The sequence below is a fragment of the Thrips palmi genome, unplaced genomic scaffold (assembly GCF_012932325.1).
Source record: "Thrips palmi isolate BJ-2018 unplaced genomic scaffold, TpBJ-2018v1 HiC_scaffold_19, whole genome shotgun sequence".
Lineage (NCBI taxonomy): Eukaryota > Metazoa > Arthropoda > Insecta > Thysanoptera > Thripidae > Thrips > Thrips palmi.
Genome location: NW_023144628.1, coordinates 7,712,130 through 7,736,578, shown reverse-complemented (window position 1 = coordinate 7,736,578; position 24,449 = coordinate 7,712,130). Strand labels below are relative to the sequence as shown.

General features: G+C 51.1%; 3 protein-coding genes across 5 annotated transcripts; 2 read left to right on the top strand and 1 right to left on the bottom strand.

Moving 5' to 3' along the window:
- The first annotated feature begins 6,446 nt into the window (after positions 1–6,446).
- Positions 6,447–8,937, top strand: LOC117645666 (mitochondrial glycine transporter-like). Its single transcript, XM_034385962.1, has 8 exons — positions 6,447–6,969; positions 7,057–7,175; positions 7,254–7,362; positions 7,447–7,623; positions 7,709–7,877; positions 7,967–8,127; positions 8,207–8,299; positions 8,382–8,937. Exons 1-8 carry the CDS (start codon positions 6,955–6,957, stop codon positions 8,406–8,408), a joined length of 870 nt encoding a protein of 289 aa, XP_034241853.1. The 5' UTR covers positions 6,447–6,954; the 3' UTR covers positions 8,409–8,937.
- Positions 8,938–9,381: 444 nt separating this feature from the next.
- LOC117645665 (transmembrane protein 19) lies at positions 9,382–12,159 on the top strand. Its single transcript, XM_034385961.1, has 8 exons — positions 9,382–9,594; positions 9,802–10,045; positions 10,123–10,236; positions 10,311–10,448; positions 10,522–10,671; positions 10,756–10,860; positions 10,940–11,155; positions 11,267–12,159. Exons 2-8 carry the CDS (start codon positions 9,859–9,861, stop codon positions 11,431–11,433), a joined length of 1,077 nt encoding a protein of 358 aa, XP_034241852.1. The 5' UTR covers positions 9,382–9,594; positions 9,802–9,858; the 3' UTR covers positions 11,434–12,159.
- Positions 12,160–12,408: 249 nt separating this feature from the next.
- On the bottom strand, positions 12,409–23,608 carry LOC117645664 (high affinity cationic amino acid transporter 1-like). Of its 3 annotated transcripts, none has more exons than XM_034385960.1 (15): positions 23,153–23,289; positions 19,086–19,363; positions 18,060–18,188; positions 17,603–17,758; positions 17,417–17,521; positions 17,163–17,318; positions 16,953–17,077; positions 16,790–16,887; positions 16,562–16,701; positions 16,381–16,483; positions 16,054–16,140; positions 15,454–15,635; positions 15,207–15,373; positions 15,024–15,132; positions 12,409–13,102 (listed from the first exon to the last, which is right to left on the bottom strand). In XM_034385960.1, the coding sequence occupies exons 2-15, from the start codon at positions 19,354–19,356 to the stop codon at positions 12,987–12,989; spliced, it is 1,944 nt and encodes a 647-aa protein (XP_034241851.1). In that variant the 5' UTR covers positions 19,357–19,363; positions 23,153–23,289; the 3' UTR covers positions 12,409–12,986. The 3 variants fall into 3 exon arrangements, with proteins under 3 accessions (XP_034241851.1, XP_034241849.1, XP_034241850.1); XM_034385958.1 differs by lacking the exon at positions 12,409–13,102 and adding an exon at positions 13,109–14,813 and having other exon boundaries at positions 23,153–23,608; XM_034385959.1 differs by lacking the exons at positions 12,409–13,102; positions 16,054–16,140 and adding an exon at positions 13,109–14,813 and having other exon boundaries at positions 23,153–23,608.
- Positions 23,609–24,449: the final 841 nt, after the last annotated feature.

Genomic DNA, 24,449 nt, shown 5'->3' with positions numbered 1-24,449 from the left:
ACCCTCCAGCCCGCTGTCGCCGTGCAAGTGTATCAGACTCGAAAACTTGCAAATGCGGCCTCGGGTGATAAACAATAGTCATCATCGCGATAACAGCAACGAAATTAATGACAGAGAGTTTCCGGCCCGTTGGTCCGTTATTAGTTTGTTGTCGAGATGGGTGCGCGGGCAGCGCGGGCAGCGCGGCTGGGAAGGCAGACAGGGAGCCCCCATTCACACCGCTGGGCCCCCGCATCGCGTGCCGTGTGTGTGTGTGTGTGTGTGTGTGTGTGTGTGTGTGTGTGTGTGTGTGTGTGTGTTCACAAGGTGCGCGCAGTGCGCCCGGCGCAGTGCATCTGTGTGTGTGAACTTGTCCCATACAGGCCTGTTGGTTGGTTGGTTCCTATGACTCTGCGCGCGTTGTTTCTTCTCTCGGCCCTGCCCATTATAAGGGCCTTCCTGACCTCCAAACGAGTAAAACGTAACAATGTACCATACTACAGGCGCGCGCACAAGACGCACGCATTCGCACCAATTTCACCGCTGTCGACCCAGAAGAAGAAGCGCCGGGAGCATTTCTTCTGTCCAAGAGCATTTCCTCTTTCCAAGAGCATTTCTTCTGTACAAGAGCATTTCCTCTTTCCAAGAGCATTTCTTCTGTACAAGAGCATTTCCTCTTTCCAAGAGCATTTCTTCTGTCCAAGAGCATTCCCTCTTTCCAAGAGCATTTCTTCCGTACAAGAGCATTTCCTCTGTCACCGCTCAAACTGGCCTCGCGCGCGGACGAGGTTCCGCGAGTCACCACGAGATGGCGCTGCGCGCGCCGAGCCGCCGCACGCTCGCGGTGGCGACCTAGGTTAGCGTAGTAACTAGTTTGTAAGCAAACACCTTTTTGTTGTAAGAGCCCTCCGCCGGAGCCTGCGAGCTCCCGGAATACCCAAATCCTTCGAGGATAGTGACGGCGGCGGTGTCGTTGCCGGTGAAACCAAAACTCTGGTCCAATCAAGTTGAATACAATTGGCTCCAGGCTCGCCCCGCCAGTACGGCCAGCACGCCGATTCCAAACAAATCCGCTGTGTCGCTCCGTCTCTCTCGCACATGGCTCATCCTGCAGGGGTGCGAGTGAGACGGAATGATGCGCCTCGGCGATGCGCTGCGCGTTGCACCGCGCCGTGCCCGCGCCGTGCCCGCTGCACCGCGAGTCGTTAGAATGGCTCTTAATTACCACAACGGGGCCGGGGAGGGCCCGCGGCACCATCACACCATCGGCAGCCCGAGGGCCAATCAGGACGAGGCAGGCCGAAACCGAACAACAACGACATCAACAACGACGACATCCACAACAACAACAACTCGTGTCCTTCTTCCGCGCGTCCTTTGGCGTGACTTTGGCCAGCGGTCGCTGGCTGGGGGCAGTGCGAGTGATAACAGCGACAGCCTCCGGTTCGGACTACGCCCACCACGCGGAGAGGCAAAAAGAAAAAGCTCGTCACCACAGAACCGAGAGAAGCAGAACAAATATTTTGCATATCGCAAATAGAATTAACGTAACTCCTTGCCGGCAATGAAGAATTACAAGAGAATTGAGCTTTCCCGAAACGAGCTCCAAGCTTTGCAGTGCAGTGCGTTCGGCCGGCTGTCCATGCACACTGTTTGAACGAAGTCCTCGATGTGTTTCCCTACTTCCTCTGCTTCTGCCGCGGAGAACGCCGCCGGTCCGGTCATGAGATATTGCTGTAACTGGGCCGCCTGCTGGCCGCCGTGCCCGCCGTGGCCGCCGCTGCGAAAATCCCTCATCCAACAGGAAATCCATTTGCTTTTCCTGCCCCACCTCCGCATTACCATCCTTAGCGAAAGCACTTAAGGCCGCTTCGGGCTTCGGCGGCCGAAGGCGCGGCACGGCGCGGCCAGGGAAGGCCAGGTGGCGGCCAATGACAAGAGATAAACAGAACGGACGGACGTCGACGCATAGACGACAGGGAATGTATGTACGGGAGCGCCTGTGTGTGTGCGCGCGGCGGTGTGTGCGCGTGTGCGTGCGTCTGTGTGTGAGCGCGAGTGTGCGAGTGTGTGTAAGGAAATCATGGCAGTGTGTCAGACGGACCGGTTTCGGTTCCGCTCCGAACTCACCCGGCTCGGCTCGACTCGGCTCGCCTCGGCGCGGCTGCCTGCATGTACCGCATCTATGTCCGGTACGACGGCGGCCACGGCGGCCGGGAAGCGGCAGCTGCTGCAGCTGCAGATGGCGGGGCCGGGCGGGGCCGGGCGGTGGGGGAGGGGGCACGCTCATCTATTGGCCGTTTGACAAGCCTGCACGCTGTCGCGTGGCGTGGCCCGCAACGTCCCGCGACGTCCCGCCAAGCGATGGCTCGTCATTCATCGGCCTGGCGGAGCGCGGCCGCGCGGCCCTGCCGACCGATTCCGAGAGTCTCTCTCTCGCACCTACAGTGTACAGGGGACGCCCCGTGAGTGCGAGAGGGACACAGCGACGAAAACGACTCTCGGAATCAGTGTGCTGCCTCCGGCCCGGCCCTAGCCCGGCCCTCCAGCCGCTCCAGCCTCCAGGACTAGCACTGCAGGGCCTCGCGGACGAGGGACGAGGACTACATCAAGGCCGCGATGACCTAGTCCTGGACCCAGTCCTGGACCTGGACTCAAACGATCAATACCGTCGTGGTCAGCCTTTTCTGGCAACATTTATTTTCTCGTCCTTACAGAGGGCACGCGGGAAAGGCTGGCCGGCGTAACAACGAGAAGCCAAAGTGCTTCATTGCTTCACTGGATGCCTTCATCGACGGTGGCAACAGCACCCAGCGACGCGCGGGCCAGCCGAAGAGAAACTTTCCGAGATACTTTTGGGCTTTCGGGCCCCTCCGCGAGCAAACGCATGCAATCCGCGCCTTCGCTGCCGGGGAGCGCGAAGGCCGAAGGGTTGCCTACCTCGCCGCGGCCGGGCGGTGGTTTGCCTGCCAGGCGTAGGATGGGCTGCCTACTGCGCAGGCGCTCCAGGTGCACGAAGAGTTGCCTGCCTCGGCCCGTCGGGCGTCACTGCGCGCGTCCGTTGCGTAGAATGGGTTGCCTACCGGGATGGCTTGGCTTGGCTTGGCTTGGCGCGAGAGGCTGGGTTCGCCGTTCGCCATGGCACTGCCCAGCTTGCACTGCACATAGGGCGGCCACGTCTACGAAGTGTGAAGCTGGGTCTCGAACTGCGGGCACCGGGTCTGGAGATCGACGCAGGCTGTGTGGCCTGCGGGTTGGCTGAAGCGGACTTGATTCGTACTAAGAGAGTTGTGAATAAAAGGAAGTGGTGACTTGAACGCCGGCGACCAGGGTTCAACCCCTGCTCTATCGACCAGGCTGCAGTCTGCAGAAGTAACCGTCGGCGCCGTCAAGAGAGTATGCTCATTTCATTTCAGCCAGCCAAGTAGTAAGTAAAGTGCGGTAAAGGGGTGGGCCTGCTCCACTAGTACAATCATAGCGCGAGCATGGGGGGGCCCAACCCGTTGGACTGTTACGCGTTGGGCCGTCACTATGCCATCATCCGAGGCGCGGGGACTCGGACCACACCCTTTGCCGCCGGAATCGTCGAAGGATCGTTTCGTCGCTCTGTCTCTCCCGCACTCAGGGTGTGCCCCTTAGGGGTGCGAGAGAGGCAGAGCGACGAACCGACCTTCTGAATCGCTCGGCTGATACGCGAAATTGGACGACCCAAGAAAGAAAGAAAAAGTGAGCTAAAAAGAAAGTCTCCGCGACAGTACTTTCCCGTTTCGGAATAACCTTTTCGCAACGGCTTGGCCTTTTTTTTCGTTGCTGTGCCGCCGGGTCGGCCAGGGCACTGGGGTCTACCCAGGGGTCTGCCCAGGGGTCAGCGCGATAAGCCGAGGCCCTCTCTCTCGGCGGGGGGTCCTCTGAGTGATAAGCCGGCAACGGTCTGCTGCATGCCGAGTGCCGCCACTGTGCGCCCGGTCAGGGGACGGCCCAGGCCCACGCTTACTGGACCAGTGGACCAGTCGGGGGGTCGAGGCCGTTCGAGCTTGCGCTAGCTAGCGAGAGGAGGCGCCGCGCCGCAAGCGCTACGAGGACGCGGCGGGGGGAGGGGGAAGCGCCCCTGAGCGGTTCAAGTGAACTCAGAATCAGAAACACCGGTTCGGCAAATGCGAAAAAATGGGCGACGATAAGAAGCAAGCGCTGAGGCTCTAGACGAAGGGCAACGCTCCGCGCGGCCGTGGCGGAACGAACCAAGGTGGCGCTCGGGCGGCGGCTTCGAGATCCGCGTGCCGCGATGACGGTCGACTGTTGACCCGATCAGTCGATTAATCGATCATCGTCTAACTTTAATCTCACCTCGCCACACTCCTCCTGCAGCGTAAGGGATGAGATCTGAACGTCTAAGCGAGAAGTTTTTTGATGTTTTTTGGGGGAGGGAAAAATCCCCCCCTCCAAAGCGCCTAGGTGGCCGCCTGTAGTGTAGGCAACAGGCTCCACTTTGCCCCCTCTCTCAGGCCTGCTCTGGATCCGCCACTTTCCGCGTCGCCCTTATTCGGACTGCAACCCTCTGCACGCCCAGTGCCGCGTTCCCCAGTGTGCCTGCCGGCATGCTGCCGACGGGTCAGGGCCGGCCGCGCGGCCGCGCTGCCGGGGGGCGGTGCGCCGCGGTGCGGTCCGGCCGGTATCGCCTGTTGCCATACGCTGAGCGCGAAAGCAACCAAGCAACAAGATTACAACAAAGTCGGGGTCTATTTCCGTCCCCTGCCGGACTGCACGGAGACGATGGAGATGATGGAGACAACACACCCTGTCGCGCTGTCGCCCCCCGGCTTCGGCCGAGGCTTCGGCAGCCCCTTGGTCCGCATCGTTTGGCGCGGCATTTCCCGCCTCTTCCGACGGCGAGTGACTCGGCGGTAGTACGCGGAGGCCACGTGGTCGGAGAGTCGTTTCCCTCCTCTCTCTTCTCTTTTTGTTGTTCTTGTTTTTCGGCCCGTGTTGACTCGCGCGGGCGGCGGCGGCGGCGGCAGGCGGCGTTGTTTGCCTACGACAAAGTCGTCGCGTTGGGAAACCATATTGGAACACAATAGGTTTGCGCGCGTCATCGCGTCATCGCGTCATCTTGTCATCGTGTCACCGAGGGACGCGCACCGCACTGGCAAAGCCGGCAAAGCACGCCGAGGACGGCGTCGCCGCGGTGAAGAAACAGAGGAAATGTACGCGGGAATGAGGTCTGGCCATCCGCATCTTCCGACAGGCTGTCTGTCTGCCTGTCCGCAGTCCGTCCGCCCGCCGCGCTCTCTGCTGGGGGTGCAGCGTGCGAGACGCCGAGACAGCGATAAGCACGTGCACTTGGCGTGCGACCCGGCAGGCCGTCGCTCCGTCTCTGTCGCACAGGCGGTGCGGGAGGGGGAGAGAGAGAGACAGAGCGACGAGGCGCCCTCCCCTTCGGAATCGGACCGCCGGGATCAACGAGGGGTCAGTCGTGCAGCACCGCGCGCCGGCCCGGCCAGTCCCGTCTGCCTCGCTGGGGGTCTCGGGGCCTTGGAGGGGGCAGGCCGGCAGGGCCTTTGCTTTGCAAAACAGGCCCTATTTACCATGGCGGAGCTACGCTCCGCGTCACCGAGGCGCTAGGTGGGTGGAGTGCCTGGCGGGGGCGGAGACACTGGGGCTAGCGTTTTGCAGCATTTCTCCCACCGAGCAACGAAAAAACAACATGGCACAAACAAGGCGCCGTGGCGACAAGCAGTCGATCCACTTCCGCTGTGGCGTGAATCACCCCGCCAGCTCCGCGGGGCGCACCGGCACTGGTCTGCGCCCCCGCCCCGCCGGCCTCTGAAAACACACAGGAATCACGCAAGCCGGGTCCCCTACTCTGTCTTCCACCAGCGGCTTCGGCACGGCTGGAACGCCGTGCGCGGTAGGCACCGCCGAGCAAGCCGACGGCCACGCTCGGCGGGTTGGCCTATCCTCTCTTTCGCGGGCGCTCGGCCCTCGCCACTGGAAAATGAGGTGCTGGACCGCGTCGATCTGACATCCGATTCCGCATTGCTCGATCTGACATGTCCGCATTTTGGCAGATCAGCGACCGAGACGAGAGCGCCTCCGTTCGGCTCTGGAGTAGACGCCTCGCCCTCGTCCAGCAAAACAGGCCCAATATCTTTTTCCTTCAACGCCTCCCAGCAAAAGAGGCCTATCTCTTACCTCAGTCCTCTTTTGCTGGGAAACGTCGAAACAAACTCTTTAGGAGTACTATTGCATCGCGGTTCGCCCTCGAAGCCAGGTCCTCCATCCAGCCCAGCCATCCACAACATCGTCATCGTACACATCGTACTTATTCACACTTGTTTACGCGACACACTCCTCTTCCCGCCCCGCCCCCTTTTCCCCTCACCTCTGTCGCCACGCCGATCCTTCTCGTCCTCTTCGTCTTCGTCCCCCCCCCCCCTCCCACCCGGCCGACAGCCGCTGCCGCAACGCAATGCATAGTATAGCCCAGAGCCCAGCGCTAGCCGGCAACGCACTATATGCCGGCCACAGCAGACGGTTCCGCTGGCGTCTGCCCGCTCCTCGCCGAGCCGAAGCCAATCTCGAAATCTCTGTGCTGTCCCTGTCCGCCGCTCGGCGGGCTTGGGATTCCCTCCGTGGCCGCCGTGAAAGCCGCACGCGCCAACACGCCCTCCCGCGATACCGCGCAAGTGTTGTCGTTAAGCAACGGTGAACTGCGCGGAGGATCCTAACCTCGTCGGTGGAGTCCTTTCTGCTGGTTTCTGGAGTGTCGTCTGCTGCCACTGCTAGTGCTGCCCGTTGGGCCCTCGTGAAGAGACGCCTCATGTCGCTAGGCAGCTTCGAGTTCTGTGTTAATCCTCTGGTGACTCTGACTGAGAGGCACTCGACGGCAGTGCTTGTTTGGACAGCTTGAATACCTCCTGTGATTTGGTGACCTTGACTCACCTGTTCATCTTTGTTGACAAGGAAAATCCCAAAATCATGGATTCCTCAAATGTAAGTTGAATTTACACTTCAAACATCAATGACTGTTGTTTTTCTAATACTGTCATTTCATGGATATCATTACACGTTCTTTTCTAGTATGTCGTACTGAAAGCATTTGCTGCGGGGTCACTCTCTGGGACCTGTTCAGCCATCCTCTTTCAGCCATTGGATCTTGTCAAGACCAGACTTCAAACGAATGTTCATATGTCAACTAAGTGAGTCAACACTCCTTTTAAATGTGATATCTTAAGAACACTGTCAACACTTCTTATAACTCTTATTTTTGTGTTCAGCTTAGTTGGAGGAAGCTCCGCTGTAATGCGACCAGGTTCCATGTTCTCCTACATGGGCCACATTCTCCAGAAGGAGCACCTAACTGGACTCTGGAGAGGAGTAACACCTGTAAGTATTATCTAGTGTGATGTAACTGATAAGAGCTTTTTATGTCTTTTTTTGTTTATTGTTGTGCGTATTTTTGTATTGCAGTCCATAGCGAGATGTGTTCCTGGTGTTGGCCTTTACTTCTCATCATTGCACATTCTGAAGAGTAAATTTACTAATGGTGAACCAGGCCCATTGCAGGCTGTAGCGTTGGGTGTTGCTGCAAGGTCCTTGAGTGGAGTTTGTCTTATACCTATAACAGTAGTCAAGACACGTTATGAGGTACGCATTTATAAAAGCCATGTGCTGCGCTTCATTTAAAAAGACTTTACTATAATAATTATTCTGTTTGCTCTTTCCTCTCTAGAGTGGTGTGTACAATTATAACAGCATAATACATGCCGTCAGAAACATATATCATGCTGAAGGATTACGTGGTCTCAGCTGTGGCTTAGTTCCAACATTGCTTCGAGATGCTCCGTTCTCAGGAATATATCTTATGTTCTATACTCAAGCTAAGAAAATTGTTCCAATAGGTAAGCATTTGTGTATGTGTGATAAACCTATAGTAACATTTATACAACTCTTTTTATGTTAATTTTAATTTTTTGTTGTTGTAATTAAGGTCATGCTGAACATCAGCCAATTTTTAACTTTACCTGTGGCATATTTGCTGGTATCTTGGCTTCAACTGTTACTCAGCCTGCAGATGTGATTAAGACCAAAATGCAACTGTACCCCAACAAGTTTGCATCCCTACATGATGTAATTGTATTTATTTACCAGGTAAGATTTCAAAAAACACATGAATTTTTTAAATAAAGACTTGTAAGGCATTAACTCACTTTTCCTGTTTCTTTCTTAGAAATACGGTGTGGTGGGATTTTTCAAGGGACTTTCGCCCAGAATTTTAAGAAGATCTTTAATGGCTGCTATGACTTGGACAGTCTATGAACATGTAAGTGCTTCTTATCGCATGAAATACTGTCACAAACCAATGTATACCAGGGGCAATGTTTAATTTTATTGCTTGATTGCAGGTTTCCGAAAAGCTTTGTCTTACTTGAAAACTGCGACCATTATATAGAGCATAATGTGAAAAATGTTATTCTAGATTGAAAGTACTGATAATTGTTGACTGTCAGGAAGTGATTTTAAAACACAATCACGTCCCTTTGCTCAGTATTTAGTGCATGGAATTTTATTTCCAATGAGAAACATTCTTTTGTTTGCCACCAGAGTATTTCTATCAGAAAGTGGTTTGTTTATATCAATTAGACAACATGCATTTGATTCCTCCCTCAAACAGACACAACCCCACCATTCTCATTAACAGTGCACCATTTTCTGTTTTGTGACTATATACTATGTTAAAGCACTATTGTGCATTCACGTGTGTACCTGATTTAGCTGTAAGTTATTTGCTCATGTGTGAACCCAAATTCTAGACATACAATTGTTGAGGACTTCTTCTGTAGGTTGTGTGTGGCTGTGAGCATATATTTTTTATGTACCTTTATGTATCTATGTGGAGTATGAAGTGTATCGGTATTGTAATAGAAAATGATTTTTAAATTAAAAACCAAGCCAAAAATAGCTGTTATTGTTTCATTCACTTAAAACATTTAATACATAATGACTGCAGTGGCCACAAGAAAGCATTGCCCATACTCAGTTTTTTATCAACAAATTCTCGTGCGAAAAGACACCTTTTTTGATACGAAACTTACAAAATTATTGACCAGAAAGGAATGTTTAGCACCACAATGCAGAGAGGGGGTTTATATGTTGAATATAAAGGATCTTCATGGTTTCAAAATTAAGCGCGAAGGGAAAACCGGAAGTCACTAGCTGCCACCCAAACAAAAGTTTCCATTTTCTGCAACTTTTTTTTTTTTGACACGTTAAGAGCTGCTGCTAGGCTTTCTCCGGCCGTAAATGTCAAACATTGGATCTGGCACCTCAAATAAATCAGGAGGAGACGTAACTCACACAACTGCCAAGGGTTTTACAGTGCTGTCTCAACGGAGCGAACCAACCGGTACAGTCGCGCAAGACAGCGACTACCGGCGCAGGGCGCAGCCTGATCAGATCAGATCTGATCAGAGTCCAGAGAAATTTGGTACAGAGACAGTTGCTCTCTCCTCCATAATTCATGACACTTGCCCTCGATTGAGTATTGCGAGAGTTGAGAGGTATGCTTCAGTATCGGACTGCAAATTTCAATTCGAAGCGATTGAAATAGTGGTGCAGGTTTGTCGTTGTTCTCCTTTGAGAGATGCCTCTAACCCCTCCATTGAATACAACTACAATTTGGTGTATATGCTGTGACTTTAAAATCACGCATTTTTCTTTTCATTTTACTGTCTTTTTCGTACAGGGGCACTAAAGGATGTGCCCTGTGTTGTAGTTTCCTTTCATTGTTTCTTTGCTCATCCCTATCCTTCTTCTTCTTTGTAGAAACACGTACTGTCAGTTGACCAGCTGTCAGTGAACAATAACTTTTAAACACACACAATGAGTTCCATGCCAGAGGAGGACGCTCAGCAAAAACAAAAATTAAAGAAGCCCAGTCGATTTCAAATGTTAGTGCCAGAAAGTTTGGTGCCTGTATTTCTTTTTGTTGTGGCGATTCCTATTTCAATGTTGATGTGGATCGGACACTTAGCATTTTCATTCTTCAAAGAAACATCACGCTTGGATTGTAAGTAACTGCGGCAACTTCTGTCATTTTTTGATAGCTTTCATTTTATCTAATATTATTTTAACTGTACATTACAGCAGATATAGCTGTAGTTCCTCCAACAAGGTGGCTTGCATCGACGTTAATACCTTTGGCTCTTGTGTTACATGCACTAAGGCGTAAGCATGTTAGTAAAAGTGGGGCAATTCTTGGTAAGATGCCAATCATTAAATATTATATTCCATTAATGCTTGAGAATTAATCTCATCTTATCTTTTTTTTCTAGGATCCATCATTGCTTTTGCATTATCTCTTGCTAGTTATTCATTTTTGGCATGTTTGATTGCATTTTTCTTTTCTTCATCACAAGCCACAAAGTTCCGACAAGAAAAGAAAAAAAAGATTGAGGAACATTTTAAAGAAGGTAAATAGATACTTAATATGTTTCTTCAATTCAATAGAAAATGTATAAACTTTTTAATCTAATTCTTTTTTAGGGGGACAGAGGAATTGGGTTCAAGTTTTGTGCAATGGTGGCATGGCAGCACAACTGGCATTTCTGTACATTCTTGACATGGGATGTGGTGAACGCCCTGTTAATTTCATCAATGATTATCGTGGCTCATGGCTCAGCCTTGGTGTCATGGGTAAGTTGTTGTGCCAGTTGGACCTTTGCTAAATTTTTGACTACTCTGCTACACTGACGCTTCAAATTTCTCATTTTATTTTAGGCTCATTTGCTTGCTGCAATGGCGATACATGGGCATCAGAATTAGGAACTGTGATTGGCAGGGCTGAACCATACCTTATCACTTCTTGGAAAAAAGTGCCCAGAGGTAATTTGCCACAAGAGTGGAATTTGTACTTCAACAACAACCAATTGGTGTTACAGTGCAAACATTTTCTTTGTTACAGGAACAAATGGAGGTGTCACAATCTTAGGCTTAATATTTTCTGCTGTTGGTGGAGCACTGATTGGGATTTCGCATTATGTAACTGTGTTTTACTTCGTGGATGCTCAGCAACTGCAGGTGTCACCCCCTCAGTGGCCTCTTATTATTGCAGGAGCACTGGCAGGCTTTTTTGGCAGTGTCTTAGATTCTGTCTTAGGAGCTACATTACAATACTCTGGTGATTATTTTGCTCATTCTGTTTCTTTGTTTTTGATGTTGAAAACGGGAAAAACAAGTTGTCGATTATTATTGCTGTTACCATACTTAAGACTCTTTTATCCATTTTCAGGGCTAGACGAGAGAACAGGTGTTGTGGTTGAAAGGAGTGGTAAAGGCATTCGTCATGTTAGTGGTGTCCGATTTCTTGACAACCACTGTGTAAATTTAATATCATCTATAGCCATTGGTCTACTTACACCAAGGTTTGCAAATACCTTTTGGCCAACAGGCAACTGATTCAATGTGCTGGCCTCAATGTTTTCTAGTTGATTAATCTTTTTATCTTGAAGCTACAAATATTGTTTTTACTTTTCTTTTTAACATTCCTTATTCTTCTCCTACCCTGTGAATGAGGGTTCATGTTATCTTCCAATCAAGACTGCTGCTAAATTTTAAAACAAGTTTCTTGTGTTCAGGCTCACAGTTTCAGTTCTTATTCTACTCAGTATTTTATTATGTAATTCATGCATGTGTTAAGTATAATAAGCACTTGTTTTTACTGTTCTGGACAAACTATTTTTACTTATACTCCCAATTGGATGTTTAGATCTTAAGTGTTATTAAATATCATACATTGTGGACTGATCCCTGGTTTTAATTATTAGGGGAAATGTGGAGGTTCAAGGAACAGTGGCAACCTTCATTTCTCTGTATTGGTTGTTTTCCCTTTACTTCTACAAAATTATTAAGTTGTGTTTTTATGTTTTATATTATTGTGTGGTTCATCATCATTTGTTTATACAACTTTATTTTATACTGTCAGATTCAAGAAATTATGATCTATTCTAAGTTAATAATCTGTTATAACTCATCCCCCCTCCCCCAATCTCTCTCTGGCTATTGAAGGAGGACATGTTAAGCCGGACCCCATGCTCACAATAAACTACTGCATTTTCACAGATTTGACTGCTGTGTGTGTTCTCAAAAAAAAAGTTCTCTGATTTAGAGTCGTAGCATGTAAACCCAGAGAGATCCTAGTTGTTCTGAATGGTGTATTTTCCCTGAACATCTTGCCTGAAAAAAATAAGCAATTGTTTTGGAATACAAATTAACCAACCCAGTTGAATATTAATGTTGTTGAGACTGTAGAAACTGTCTAGTCAAACAAATACTTAAATGTCCTTCTATAGTTGTGACTTATCCTGATCCTTCCTTCAGTGTTGTGAATTATCAAATCGATATGAAAATATGTTAAGAATAAAATATATCAAATAAAAATGAGTGATAATTTATTTTTACATGTATGTATAAACATTTAGACTACAGCAACAATACTTAAATATCACAGATGTCTCTTAACAGTTAAGAACAACAGTTGCCTATAAAACACAAGACCAATCACAGATAGTGAATGAGTTTACATCTTACAACCTTTCAACAAGTGTCTCAACAGTGTTATTACAAAACACTTGAAACCACCTCACCTCATCAGAATAAAAGTTCATGATTCCAATAGGAAAACCAACTGACAAAACAAAATGCAATGTCAGTTAAATTAAAACATGTTCAAAATTTACTGTAGTATTAAAAATATAAAACTGTATAATCTTCAGATAAAATTAAATATGTACCTAAATTACATCACACTCAGATAGAATCACGTGCAACTGCTGCTTTGCCATCAATTAGAAGTATAACATGTACATATGGCAAAGAGGACTAGACTTTCTTAAAGAGTGGGTTTTAGGGAACACAATATCAAATTCTTAAAAACTTGTTAAGGACTCAATTCTAAAAGACAGTCTGGACAAGTTCAACTTCAGATGTCCATAAAAAAATATTTTCTATTCTTAAGTGTACGTGCGTTTGACCTCAGCATCATCTTTTGACATATTCTTGTACAGAGCACTACTAGGCTTATTTTCAGAACTGTTCCTCAAACCATAGAAGAAGTAAATGCTCAACCCTGGGAAAAGAAAAAGGGAAGGCAATGAAGTACAATGTTGAACACTCAGACTGTAAGTGAGGAAAACAACAAAAGCAAAGAAACTTGGATCTTCTCATGCATTAGAAAATTCCCAGCATGCAAGTCAGACACGTGCAAATCAAACGCCTTAATTTTTTTTAGAACAAAGAATTAACAGCTAGATATATCAGGGTTTCTCAGTCTCAGCGTTCCTAAAACTTGTGCCAAGTGTTTTCTTGTTTCATCTTTTTGCAGCGCGTGTTCATCTTCTTTGCAAGAGTCTTCAGAGCTCTCACCTACTGCAGAACCATTTACAGATGTCTCAGAGTTTTCACCAGTGTGTTCACTTTTAACACCCTCTGAAGGTTTGGCCAAGGTAGTAGAAAATACTTTTGAAGTGGGAGATGTTACAGGGGTGTTAACCTTTGATGAAAATATTTTTTCCAATTTTTCTTTGATATCCCTTACAACCTCAGGGTCATTTGTACCATCCCACTCTGTTTCACTTGGTTCTGTCTGGTGCAGCACGGGCTCTTGAACTGACTTTCTGGAGAAGACGCCAAGGGAAGATCAACATCACGCTGATCATCAGAACCAGACGAAACAGAGTCTGGAGAGGTATCAAAATTACCAAAGCTAGATGGGACATTTTGTACTTTTGAAATATTTATCTCAGAAGACACTGACAAAGTCCTTAATAATGGAGGATGTGAAGTTGATTTTACTTTCAGAGTCTGAGCACCAATTAATTTTTCAAGTTTTTCAACAAAGCTACGCTTTCTAAGTGCATGAACTACTTCAGAATTAGGTCCTAACTTATTTTCATCAGCAGGTGCCATGGGGTTGACAGGGACAAATACAAGTGGTTTAGATTCAGTCTTAATGTCGGTACTACTTGGATGAACATCTGTCGGAGCATCACATTTTAGGCAAGATTCAGTTAATGGACTTTCCACTTCCACCTCGAAACTTTCAACTAGCGTGTTATCTGCAATACTACTCCTTCTAGAATAAATTTCCTCCTCTGATGATGAAATAACAACCACGTCAGGGTACAGGCTGCGCACATCATCTTCAGTATCAGTCTCCTCCGAAGTAATAAGCTGGCTATCATTGTTTGAAACATCCTGACAAACATCTATAGCAACATGATTATTATCGGTCGATTCCACAACTGCAAAATCGGAATCTTCTAGCGGTCTTTCTTCGCGTTCCTGATGTGCACTGTCCTCGACAGGTTTTAAATCAGTGTTCATATTTCTGCTTTTAATTTCATCAAGGTAGGTCAACGAAAGCAGGTCATTTGTCACATCAGTTATAGATACATCAGAGTCAGAGTCCCCAGCCATAACTGAATTGGCTCTTCCATGGTCATTTAAGTCAGGAGCATCATCTAGAGTAGGTTTAATAGGAGAAGGTTCACAGAGGACAGTTTCGCTAGCAGTCCCTAGCAGAACAGGAGCTCCTCGCCAAATCACATCAGAAGACTTCTGTTCGTCCTTCACTACAGTCTCACTACCATTGCAACCATTACTAAAGCTATGGATGCTACTAATGCCTGATGAAGGACCGTTCTTGCCGCTGGTTCCATTAGGAGCGAGTGCCGGTGGAGACTGGGAGACAGGTGATCGTGCAGGGATGTCAAGGGCCAGTGCAGAGCCACACCAATTCATTTTGCGGCATGCAAGTGAAATGAAGTAAACCCCCACACCTGGCCAATGCATGCATTAAAAATAACAGTGAAATTATTCGTGCATAATGAAAGGAAAGCAGTGAATAAATCTTTAAAGCAAACCAGTAGTGCAAGAAAATCTTAAAACTTTAGCAGCAGGGAGGAGAGGAGGGAAAAATAACTACCAAGCCAAACTCAAAACTTAAAATATAGTACTGTCCATGCCTTGGTAAAATGAAAAGAACTTACCAACTGCCATCCAGATCATAAACCTGAACCATGTGTAAAGGTCTAACATGAGAATGAGGTAGATGTTTAAAAGTATGCTCACTGCAGGAATGACCGGAACCAAGGGAACCTGCAACAAACTCTTAATAAGAGAAACCAGATATTCACAGCAACTCAACTATATCCACAAAGCTATTCGCTTACCTTAAATGCAAGTTCGCGTCTTGAGCTAGGCTGCAGAGCCATGGACAATACGATAATCAGCAAAAGTGAACTGATAATGCAAACTAGAGCAAGTGGACCCCAGTGGCCATACATCAGCTGAGACTCCATGTTAACTAAGCACAATCCCAATGCAACACAAAGTCCACCTAAAAAAAAATTTCAAAAGTTAATTGTTTAAATATTTTGAAAAAAAAAAAAAAAACTTGCAAGATTTTAATTGACTTACAAAATAGAAGAACTTCAATGCTGACGAGACGGCTTGTCACTGGAGTAGGAGTTTTCAAACCTTGTGGGTTGAAAGTCTGAGCAAGGAGTCTTGAAAAAGTTGGCTTATCCTTCAGTGATACCAAATTAGTTGTCTCTTTGTAATCACTTGCACCAACGTCATCAGATTCATGGTACCTATACCTTTAAAAATAATCACAAATAGGAAACAATTTTTAGAAAAAAATCAAAATACATATTACAGCAAACCAAAATCCTTCTAATATTACAAACAATATCATATAAATGTTATTTTATGAGGACTTGCATTCCTAAATTTCACTATTCAGGTGGACAGTTTGAAAATTCTTTAATGCATGTTTCGTGGTGCAAAAGCAAAGCGTGCGATAGTGACAATTGATTACCCAAAGCAATTAACAAAGAAGCAGATGGAGAAGTCAAGTTAGTGAACACAGTAATAGTGCTCAAAGGCAGGTGACAGAAAACACCAAAATAAATTTGAAATGAAAAAAAAGCACAGAGCAACAAGAATTGCTTGAACTTGCATCACACCATCAGTGCCAAAATCGAAAAAAAAACCCAAGGGAATTAAGGCTCTTACATGTCATCTGTAAGGCGGTCAGTATCACTAAGCAGGGACACAGCCTCATCCTCATCCTGCTTATCTGCAGTTTCATCAACTGCATACCTAAGGTGCAACATCAAAGTTTACTATGCAATCAAGTCCTAGTCTTATGATGCAATGCTCCACTTATGACCACAAAATTTCTTAGAACCACAAAGCTTCATAAGACTGCGAAAATGAAGACCAGCTCTATTTGGACAGCACAGAATGGCAGACACAAACAGCTGTACATTAAATCCTAGACTATAATTTTGACTTCAAGAGCACCTTGTGAAATGGCAAATACAAATTCGAAACACTTACCTAAGAAGAAGGACACATGCAGCTACTATTGTGTAAGCAACCAAGGTGCCGATTGACAGCATGTTGACAAGTTGCTGCAACTTGAAGAGTGCAGCCATAATTCCTAAGACCAAAAAAAAATGGTATTATAAGCACAAGATACAATATGAAGAAATAACAATCTTTGGTTCATTATACAAACCAGTTATCACTCCAGCAAGAAGAGTCCCCACCAAAGGAGTCTTGTACTTAGGGTGGACTTCTCCCAAGAATTTAAAGATGAGACCATCATTGGCCATGGCATAAATTACTCGAGGTAGAGGATACATGGCCCCAAACAAACTGCACAGAACAAAAATACATTTCTGGTAAAATCAGTAAGGAGGTGATTAAGAAATTCACAAAATGTATGCTGTTGTAGTATAAATACCTTGCAAATAGACCAAAAATCCCTCCAATTGCCACAGTCCACTGAGCTAAAGGCCAGCCAATTTGTTCAAAAACGTATGGTAGCGGTGCATCAGGATCCTACAAAACTCGGAAATTAACGAAAATCCAAACTAAGACAACAGAAGCTTCATAAGTCAACAAACCTGAAGATAGTAAGGCCACATGAGAGTTAACACAGCAGAAACACCAAAGTACGAAAAGAATATAATTACAAGTGAAACAATAATGGCAATAGGAATGGCTCTTTGCGGGTTCTTCACTTCTTCACCTGAAATATTGAAGAGAAAAGCAAGAAATAAAATAAATGTGATTCATATTTAGAGATCGAAATTTTAGGGACATTAAAAACAAACCTGTAGTAGCCACACAGTCAAAACCAATAAATCCATAAAAACAGGTTGCAGCTCCTCTCAGGACCCCCATAAATCCAAAAGGGAAAAATCCACCCTGTCCACCACGAACGTCAGGAGGAATTGTTGATTTGTCAATCTGCCAATTGGCAATATCAGCTGCAAACAGAAGGAAACGATAAGTCAAGAGAAAATTGTAGGAATAATTTTTTTCTACGAAAGGAAGAGTGTATGAACAATTTGATAGTACAACATACCTTTGAAAGATCCGGCCACTATGACAAAGAGGACCACAGCCATGTTAACAGCAGTGAACAAATTATTTAAAGACATTGACTCCTTCACACCAAATGCCAGAATAACTGTAACGAAATAACATTTAAACAAATAAAATAGGATTTATCAAATTGACAGCCAGCGCAACCGATTAAGTGCTTTCTCACCAGAGAGAAGGAACGACATAGTAAATGCGAAGAAATCAATATATGGTGACAGGAAGGACACGTGCAGATGCAGCAAATTTTGGAAGCTATCCTGCATCACATTGCCCATGAGCTGGTCCAGGTAATTACTCAGTCCTCGAGCAACACTGGCACATCCTGAAAGATACGAATCAAGTCAAACAGGAAGAAAGTTGTAGCTTAGTCCAGGAGCCCTCTAAAGGGCATACACCAAAGGACTTCAGAACATTTGAGCCCTGGAGGTGTCACCAACGCCACCCCATCCCCTCCCCCAAAAATAAAATAAAGGGAAGCCCGGCAGCTTATCAAGCTGACAGACAACAAACATCCACACTACATACTGCGTCTCCGCGGCGTGCGTCGACCGGACCGACCTGCGCAGGTACACAGCAAGCACTAAGCGGGAACCTGGACCCCCACCCTCCCCTCCCCCACTCACCGATGACGTATTCCATGATAAGATTCCATCCGATGACGAAGGCCATGAACTCGCCGATGCTGACATAGCTGTAGATGTACGCAGAACCGGCCAGGGGCACTCGGGCACCGAACTCAGCGTAGCACAGGCCTGCCAGACACGAGGAAAAAGAATTAGAAACACGTGCGCGAGCTGTTTTCACGACTGGACTGGGACTTCCCTCGGGAGCCAAGCGGCTGAGCCGAGGAGGCTGGGCCATACACTAAGACGCGAGGCCGGGACTTGCAGGACGTCGGATTTTCAAAGACCGCTGCCCACTCAGCCAGAAACAGAGTCACGGACTTCAAGCCCTTCGTTCGCAAAACCCCTTACTCCTCCTCCCCCCGTCAAGCGGCATGGGTCAGGTCGGCGATGGGTGCAAGGCCAGCGGCGCCAGCGGCCATCGCTCTGCCTCTCTCGCACTCACGGGGTGGTCCAGAGAGGTGCGAGAGAGACAGAGCGACACAGCACCGTGCGGCAACAGCCGGCAGGATTATGGCGGAGCGCTGCGGAGCGCCCTTCGCGAGCCACCCCAACGGGTTTCCGCTCCCCGCGCAGCACGGCGCAGTACGCGGCACGTCGAGGGGAGCCGACGCCTTACGTAAGCGAGGCCGAGGGGGTGCCGGCCAGCAGACCGCGCACGGCGTTCCGTCGCTCCATCCCTCTCGCGCCCAAACAGGACGCCCCCCTGGCCCCGGATGCGCGAGAGACAGAGCGACGACGGCAGAGCGTGCGCCCGGCCTGCCTGGCGACGGAAGGGGCGCAACCCCGCGACCAGGGACCAGGGTCAGCAGCACCGAGCCCTCCATGCCCCCACAGTGGTTCGTCGCCATGTCTCCATCGCGCCCAACGAGTCCGAGAGAGACAGAGCGGCGACCATAGCCCCGCCCTGAAGGAAGGCAATAAGCATGGTGCCACGCCTGAAGACAGGCAAAATGTGTGACAAGCCCCCCTCGAAAAAGAATCCTAGAACCAGGCCTGGTGAAGATGAAGGCAATGTGGAGTTACCTGCAAGCATGGACGCCACCGCGGCCACGGCGAACGAGATGATGACGGCGGGGCCGGCGAAGTCCCTGGCCACGGACCCGGCCAGCACGTACACGCCGACGCCCAGCGTCGAGCCCACGCCCAGCGCGGTCAGGTCGAACGTGGTGAGCACGCGCGCCAGCGGCGAGCCGTCCGCCGTCGACGTGGAGGCCGTGGACGACGACGCGGGCCGCTTCATGTCCACCACCTTGCGGCGCGTCAGCGCCTGCCAGAAGGACGCCAAGCGCCCCATGCTGCACCTGGAACCACCAACACAACACGTAAGCCGCTCTGTCTCTCTCGCACCAGTGCGGAACGCGCCAGACAGAGCAACGGAGCGATCCGTTGGCTCAGCAGGCGGCAGCGGCCCGGGTTCGAACCTCGGCCAGCGAACTGCAGCCCTTATCGGGACGGCGACGCGACGCGCGACGCCCTTGCCGACCGCACTAGAACAATCGCCGCACCCGCAAAGCGCGCAAGCGGGTCAACATCACCATGCTGTCTGCACGGAGTGCCCACGAGCGAGTCGGCGCACACGTGCAGCCACGCACCGTCCGCCCAGGAAGCAGCGCTACGCCACTGGCAGAGACAGCCCAGCCAGCCGCCTGGTTCAGAAGGAGCGTTTCGTCGCTCTGTCTCTCTCGCACCCCTGGGACGCCCCATGAGTGCGGCAAGGACAGAGCGACGGAATAACCCTTCGGCATCGGGCAGCAGAGGCCCTTCGAGGGCCCCATGGCGCACGCAGCGGCCGGCCGGCCGTACCCGAAGGGTCATGGCTCACTGCAGCATGCTGTGCACAGCCAGACGAAGAGGAAGGGCGTAAAAAATGGAGGGAATGACGCGCAGGGTCAGTCTACAAGCGAGCGCGCCAGCGCGAACCGATTCGATCCCGCCAAATATTCCACGCCTAATCTGCCACAGCCCGCCCAGCCCAGCCGCCCCAATGTGGGTCAAGTTTGCCGATGGCCGCCACGCGGCGCCACGCCCCGATTCACGTGCATAGACAGCCTGCAGGCTGGTACCGCACAATGTCTGTCTCTCTCGCACCCACTAGAGACGCCCCATGAGTGCGAGAGGGCCAGCGTTGGCGTGACGAGGGCGCTCTTCGGAATCAGCCCGCTGCAATGCATCGCGGGGTAATCGGTTCTCCCGTCGGCATTCGGCGCCCCTCCCTTGCCCCCCTCCAACTAGCGACTGTTTATCTAACTGCTGCGCTCATCTCCAGAGACTAGAGGCAGACCTCAGATTCCCCCCCCCCCCTCCCAGCGTCTCCGGCCCCCACGCGAGCGTTACATAAAGGCGTCGCGGTCGCGCGACTCGGAAATTCGGCAGGCGTGCTTCGTGAATCACAACGACCGGTACGTCGTGAACGCTACAAACACTGAACAGGGCGACCTGCCGTTTTGCTGCGGCTGCCGCGGCCCTATCCAATTTCACACAACATTTAAAACGGAACTCTACCCTGGCAACCGCAGACACGGCAAGCGGCTGCAGCAGACTCATTCCGAGAGTCGTCGCTCTGTCTCTCTCGCACCTACGCGGCACGCTCCATGAGTGCGAGAGAGACAGAGCGACGGGCAGCAGCAGCGCGGCCAGGCCGGCCAGGCTCCGTGGTGGCCTTGCCCGTCCGCCCAGTGACGTAGAAGGTGAGCGGAGACTGACGGCAGCACGGCAACGGCCAACGTGCCCACCACACGGAAATCGCTACGTTCTTCGTTTCATTCAACCAATTTCAAGACCAAACAGTGTGCCAAGAAGCCTAAAGTTAAGATGAAACCGAGAGGCGCTAGGCTAGGCAAGGCTAGGCTAGAGTCCTACACTCCTAGAGTCCCACTATAGGATTCTAGCTAGGCGAGTGCAGTCGCTGTCTCCCTCGCACTCGTGGGGCGTCCCGTCCGTCCCGCACAGGCGCGAGAGAGACAGAGCGACGAAACGACGTGCGGGAGGAACGGTCCAGCACCACAAGGTAAGCGGCCTTATCGCTGCCGAGAGAAGGGAAAGGGGTCACAGAGTCCCTCCCGAGGCCCACTGATAGGCCAACCGGAACAACAACAACAAGCCGTCACGTGCATGCGCACCAACGGCACTGCACTGCCTAAAGGACAGCCAGCGGGGCGGTGTCGTCGTCCTGTCTCTCTCGCACCCCTACGGGCCCTCGGGACGCGCTGAGCCGCGGGTGCGAGAGAGACGCTGTTCGGAAACTAGACCGCAGGTCAGCGACTTGGCGCCGCTTTGCTGCTTGGAGCTTCACGTGCGCGTGCTGCGCGTGTGGCCCCTACTCCGGTTTGGCGGGTCAGCCCCCGCCCGCGGTGTACCAGGGCAGAGAGCGGGCGCAGCGGGCGCGGCTCCAGAGCAGACTCCAGAGTCGACTCCAGCTAGCCGAGCCAAGCGCCTAGTGCGTTGCATAAGGACGCCACGCGCGCCACGCGGCTACGCGCCAGGACTGGAACGCGTGATCTTGCCGCAATCCGTGAATAAGTCGCGCTGGCCGCCACCAAGTGCGGCGGGATGCTCTCTCGCTGTCTCTCTCGCACTCAGGGGCGCAGGGCGCGCTGCCAAGGGGTGCGAGAGAGACGCGGCTCTCCCCACCTGTTGCCAGATAACGCCTCGCCGCGGGCCTCGCGTATGGCGCCGCGTAGCGCACAGCCTGCAGGGCCAGAATCTGCATGGTGACGCCCAGAGATAAGGAAGGCAGGCTCTACTATCACGGGGCGCCCCACGAGTGCGAGAGAGACAGAGCCACGATGCAGGACTCTCGGGCCGCCCAGGGCGAGACCCAGAAGGAAAGCAGCGGGCCTGCAGGGCGGAAGGGCAGAGAAAGGGACGGGGCAGCCCGGGGCAGCCCCACAACACGCTGCCAAACGACGCCCAGCGTTCGCACGCGCCCTCTCCGCCTTGCCTCCGCGCTCCCACAACCAAGACGGGCGGGCGGCACTTGACAGCGCCATGCACTTTTGATGTGCACGATTATCGAACACGGCCCTCGCCTGCCGAACACTGTTCACAGTGTACCCGCGCGGTGCACGACGGGGGACGTCGACAGGTGTCGGGTTCGCCTCCGCGCTTTCGCGCACTTGACAACAGTTCGGCCCGCCCAACCACCGCCACGGTTCACCACGTCTGTTCTCAGAATGTACATTACAATGAAAACAAACGGACTTTGCCGCCTTTGTTTCTCTCATTACACGGAAAGACTTTGACAGCGAGTGTTTCGCCACCGCCGATAACCAAATAATCACAAGGTTGGTGGCTCCCCTTACGAAAGCCGACACACTGCATTATCGGTCAAATTACGTACAAAAACACGGCAGTGTTGGCGGGGCGGCCCTACACCGTCGCGAGGCCGAGCCTCGTAGTTTGGAGAGAGACGGCCAACAGACTGATTCCGAGGGTCGTCCTGTCTCTCTCGCAAGTAAAGGGAACGTCCTATGAGTGCGAGAGAGACAGGACGACGAAACCGACTATCTCCGAATCAGTCTGCAGATTGGAATCGCGCGAAGGTTGGGCTAGACAACGGTGCACCAAGGCTTGGCCAAGTCGCGGACACACTAGAAACGCGCGTCAAATCCGTCAAATCGCACCCCGAGTTGAGCCGGCCCGGCCACTCGGTGGAGGGCGGCGCGGCGGGGCGGCGGCCGGCATGATACCACGATGATCCAAACACTGCAAGGAATTAATTCACGCAAAGCTCACGGGACACGAGGCTAAAGATAAGGTGAATCATTTCGGCGCGCGGCTTTGATAGGAGACGACTCGCAGACAAAAACGTCGCGACTTGGTTTTTTTTATCTCGGTCGCTTCCGCCGCCAGCAAGAGAGGTGTGGTCGCGAGTCGATTTTGATTGGCATGTGATGGCGAATAAATGACAAGGAAGCTTCGAATGGGGCGGGCCCTGCTTCGCCGAACGCAGGCCCAACAGCGACTTCCCTTAGTCCCTTGCTCAGCAAACCACTAACCAGCCAGGCCGTTTCCGAACAGCTATTGCCGTCTCTCTCGCACCCACGGGGCGTTCCCTTACGGTGTGAGTGAGGCACAGCGACAGGGCTTACCTGTTGTAGTTATCGGTGCGAGATGCGGCGCTGCTTGATTACGTATCGTTTATGCGCGTGAGCACTCCGCGGCGCTAGCCGGCTCGGCTTGCGTAACACGACCGCAGGACACACTGTGGACACACTGGCGTGCAGATCGCTGGGCGGCTCGCCTTTCCGCGGGGATGCTTGTCGTGCTCCTCGACACGGAGTGCACGCAGCACGCAGTGAGCGACCGCCCACGCTCCGACAGTGCAGGTGTCAACACGGGCACGGCGACTGAAGGTGCGGCGAGCCAGAATGGCGCACACACGCACGCCAGAAATGAATCAAGTGGGCTGCCGTGTGCGTCTCGCACAGTGTCGCCTCGCCGGCTTGGTGGCCTCGACGACGGCGGCTCGGCTCGACTGTGCTCTCGCCGGGGGAGTGGAGCGCGGCGCGGCGCTGTTTCACTGCGCGGGCTGCGTGGGGCGCAGCGCGACTGGCGGGCGGCGACGGCGGCCACCACGGGCACAGCACACAGCTGAGCGGAGCGCCAGTCGCTCGTTGGTTCTATCCAGCGCTCGGCTCGGCTCTCGGCAGCACTCGGTTCTCGGCGCGCGATGTTTGAATCAGAACGTAGCCGTCGGCGGGAGCGGGAGGCTTCCCCATGGGCTTCCCCGACCCAACCTGAAACCAGTGGTGGTCGCGGGGGAGGAGGTAGGTGGAGGAGGTCAGGGGGTCATGACCCCCTCATTTCCGTACCAGACAGCCGCCTGGGAGGTACGCAAATTACAACGCACTCCGCCTGAATATAGGCAACAGCGTGGCCTTCAAACGGCACGCCACTGCCTCAACCTTAAACTCCGAAAGCGAATGGTTTCGGTTGCAACCCTTCTTTTCGACCGTGGCAAATGCCAGCAGAGTTGATAGATTTGCAAGCCTCGAGCGTCACTGAGTATAAGTAGCAATTTCGCACACACTCCGCCGACGAGGTGTGGCGCGGGAGGGAATGCCCCCTGTGGAGAGATTTCGAATTTTCCCGGGCCTCCGGTCCGGGCCTCCGGGCAGGAAGGGCGGCACAGGCGCAGGGGAGGGGTCCTCTCCTCCACTGCGTAGAGGAGAGAGGTCGGAGCGGGGAATTCCCACCGCAAAACGATGGCGGGTTGCAACCCATCCTACATATTTTTAGCTGTTCGCGGCTGATATGAACATAACGTAACGTGGCAGATATTCATCCGTTACGACAACTCTGAACCCAAAGCGACAGATGTTGGTAAAACGCGGCCGAAACAAAACATGAGGCAGGCTTCGAACCGCCGTACTGCGAGTTTCAAAC

Excerpts from the sequence above, each read along its gene's own strand:
- LOC117645666 (XM_034385962.1), top strand. Across the intron at positions 7,624-7,708 it reads TAGTCAAGACACGTTATGAG|AGTGGTGTGTACAATTATAA; the intron begins GTACGCATTTAT and ends TTTCCTCTCTAG. Across the intron at positions 8,128-8,206 it reads TAATTGTATTTATTTACCAG|AAATACGGTGTGGTGGGATT; the intron begins GTAAGATTTCAA and ends TTTCTTTCTTAG.
- LOC117645665 (XM_034385961.1), top strand. The coding sequence starts at position 9,859 with ATGAGTTCCATGCCAGAGGAGGACGCTCAGCAAAAACAAAAATTAAAG. Across the intron at positions 10,861-10,939 it reads TTGGAAAAAAGTGCCCAGAG|GAACAAATGGAGGTGTCACA; the intron begins GTAATTTGCCAC and ends TCTTTGTTACAG. Across the intron at positions 11,156-11,266 it reads AGCTACATTACAATACTCTG|GGCTAGACGAGAGAACAGGT; the intron begins GTGATTATTTTG and ends ATCCATTTTCAG.
- LOC117645664 (XM_034385958.1), bottom strand. The coding sequence starts at position 19,356 with ATGGGGCGCTTGGCGTCCTTCTGGCAGGCGCTGACGCGCCGCAAGGTG. Across the intron at positions 16,888-16,952 it reads TGTGGCCTTACTATCTTCAG|GATCCTGATGCACCGCTACC; the intron begins GTTTGTTGACTT and ends CGAGTTTTGTAG. Across the intron at positions 16,484-16,561 it reads TCTTGCTGGAGTGATAACTG|GAATTATGGCTGCACTCTTC; the intron begins GTTTGTATAATG and ends TTTTGGTCTTAG.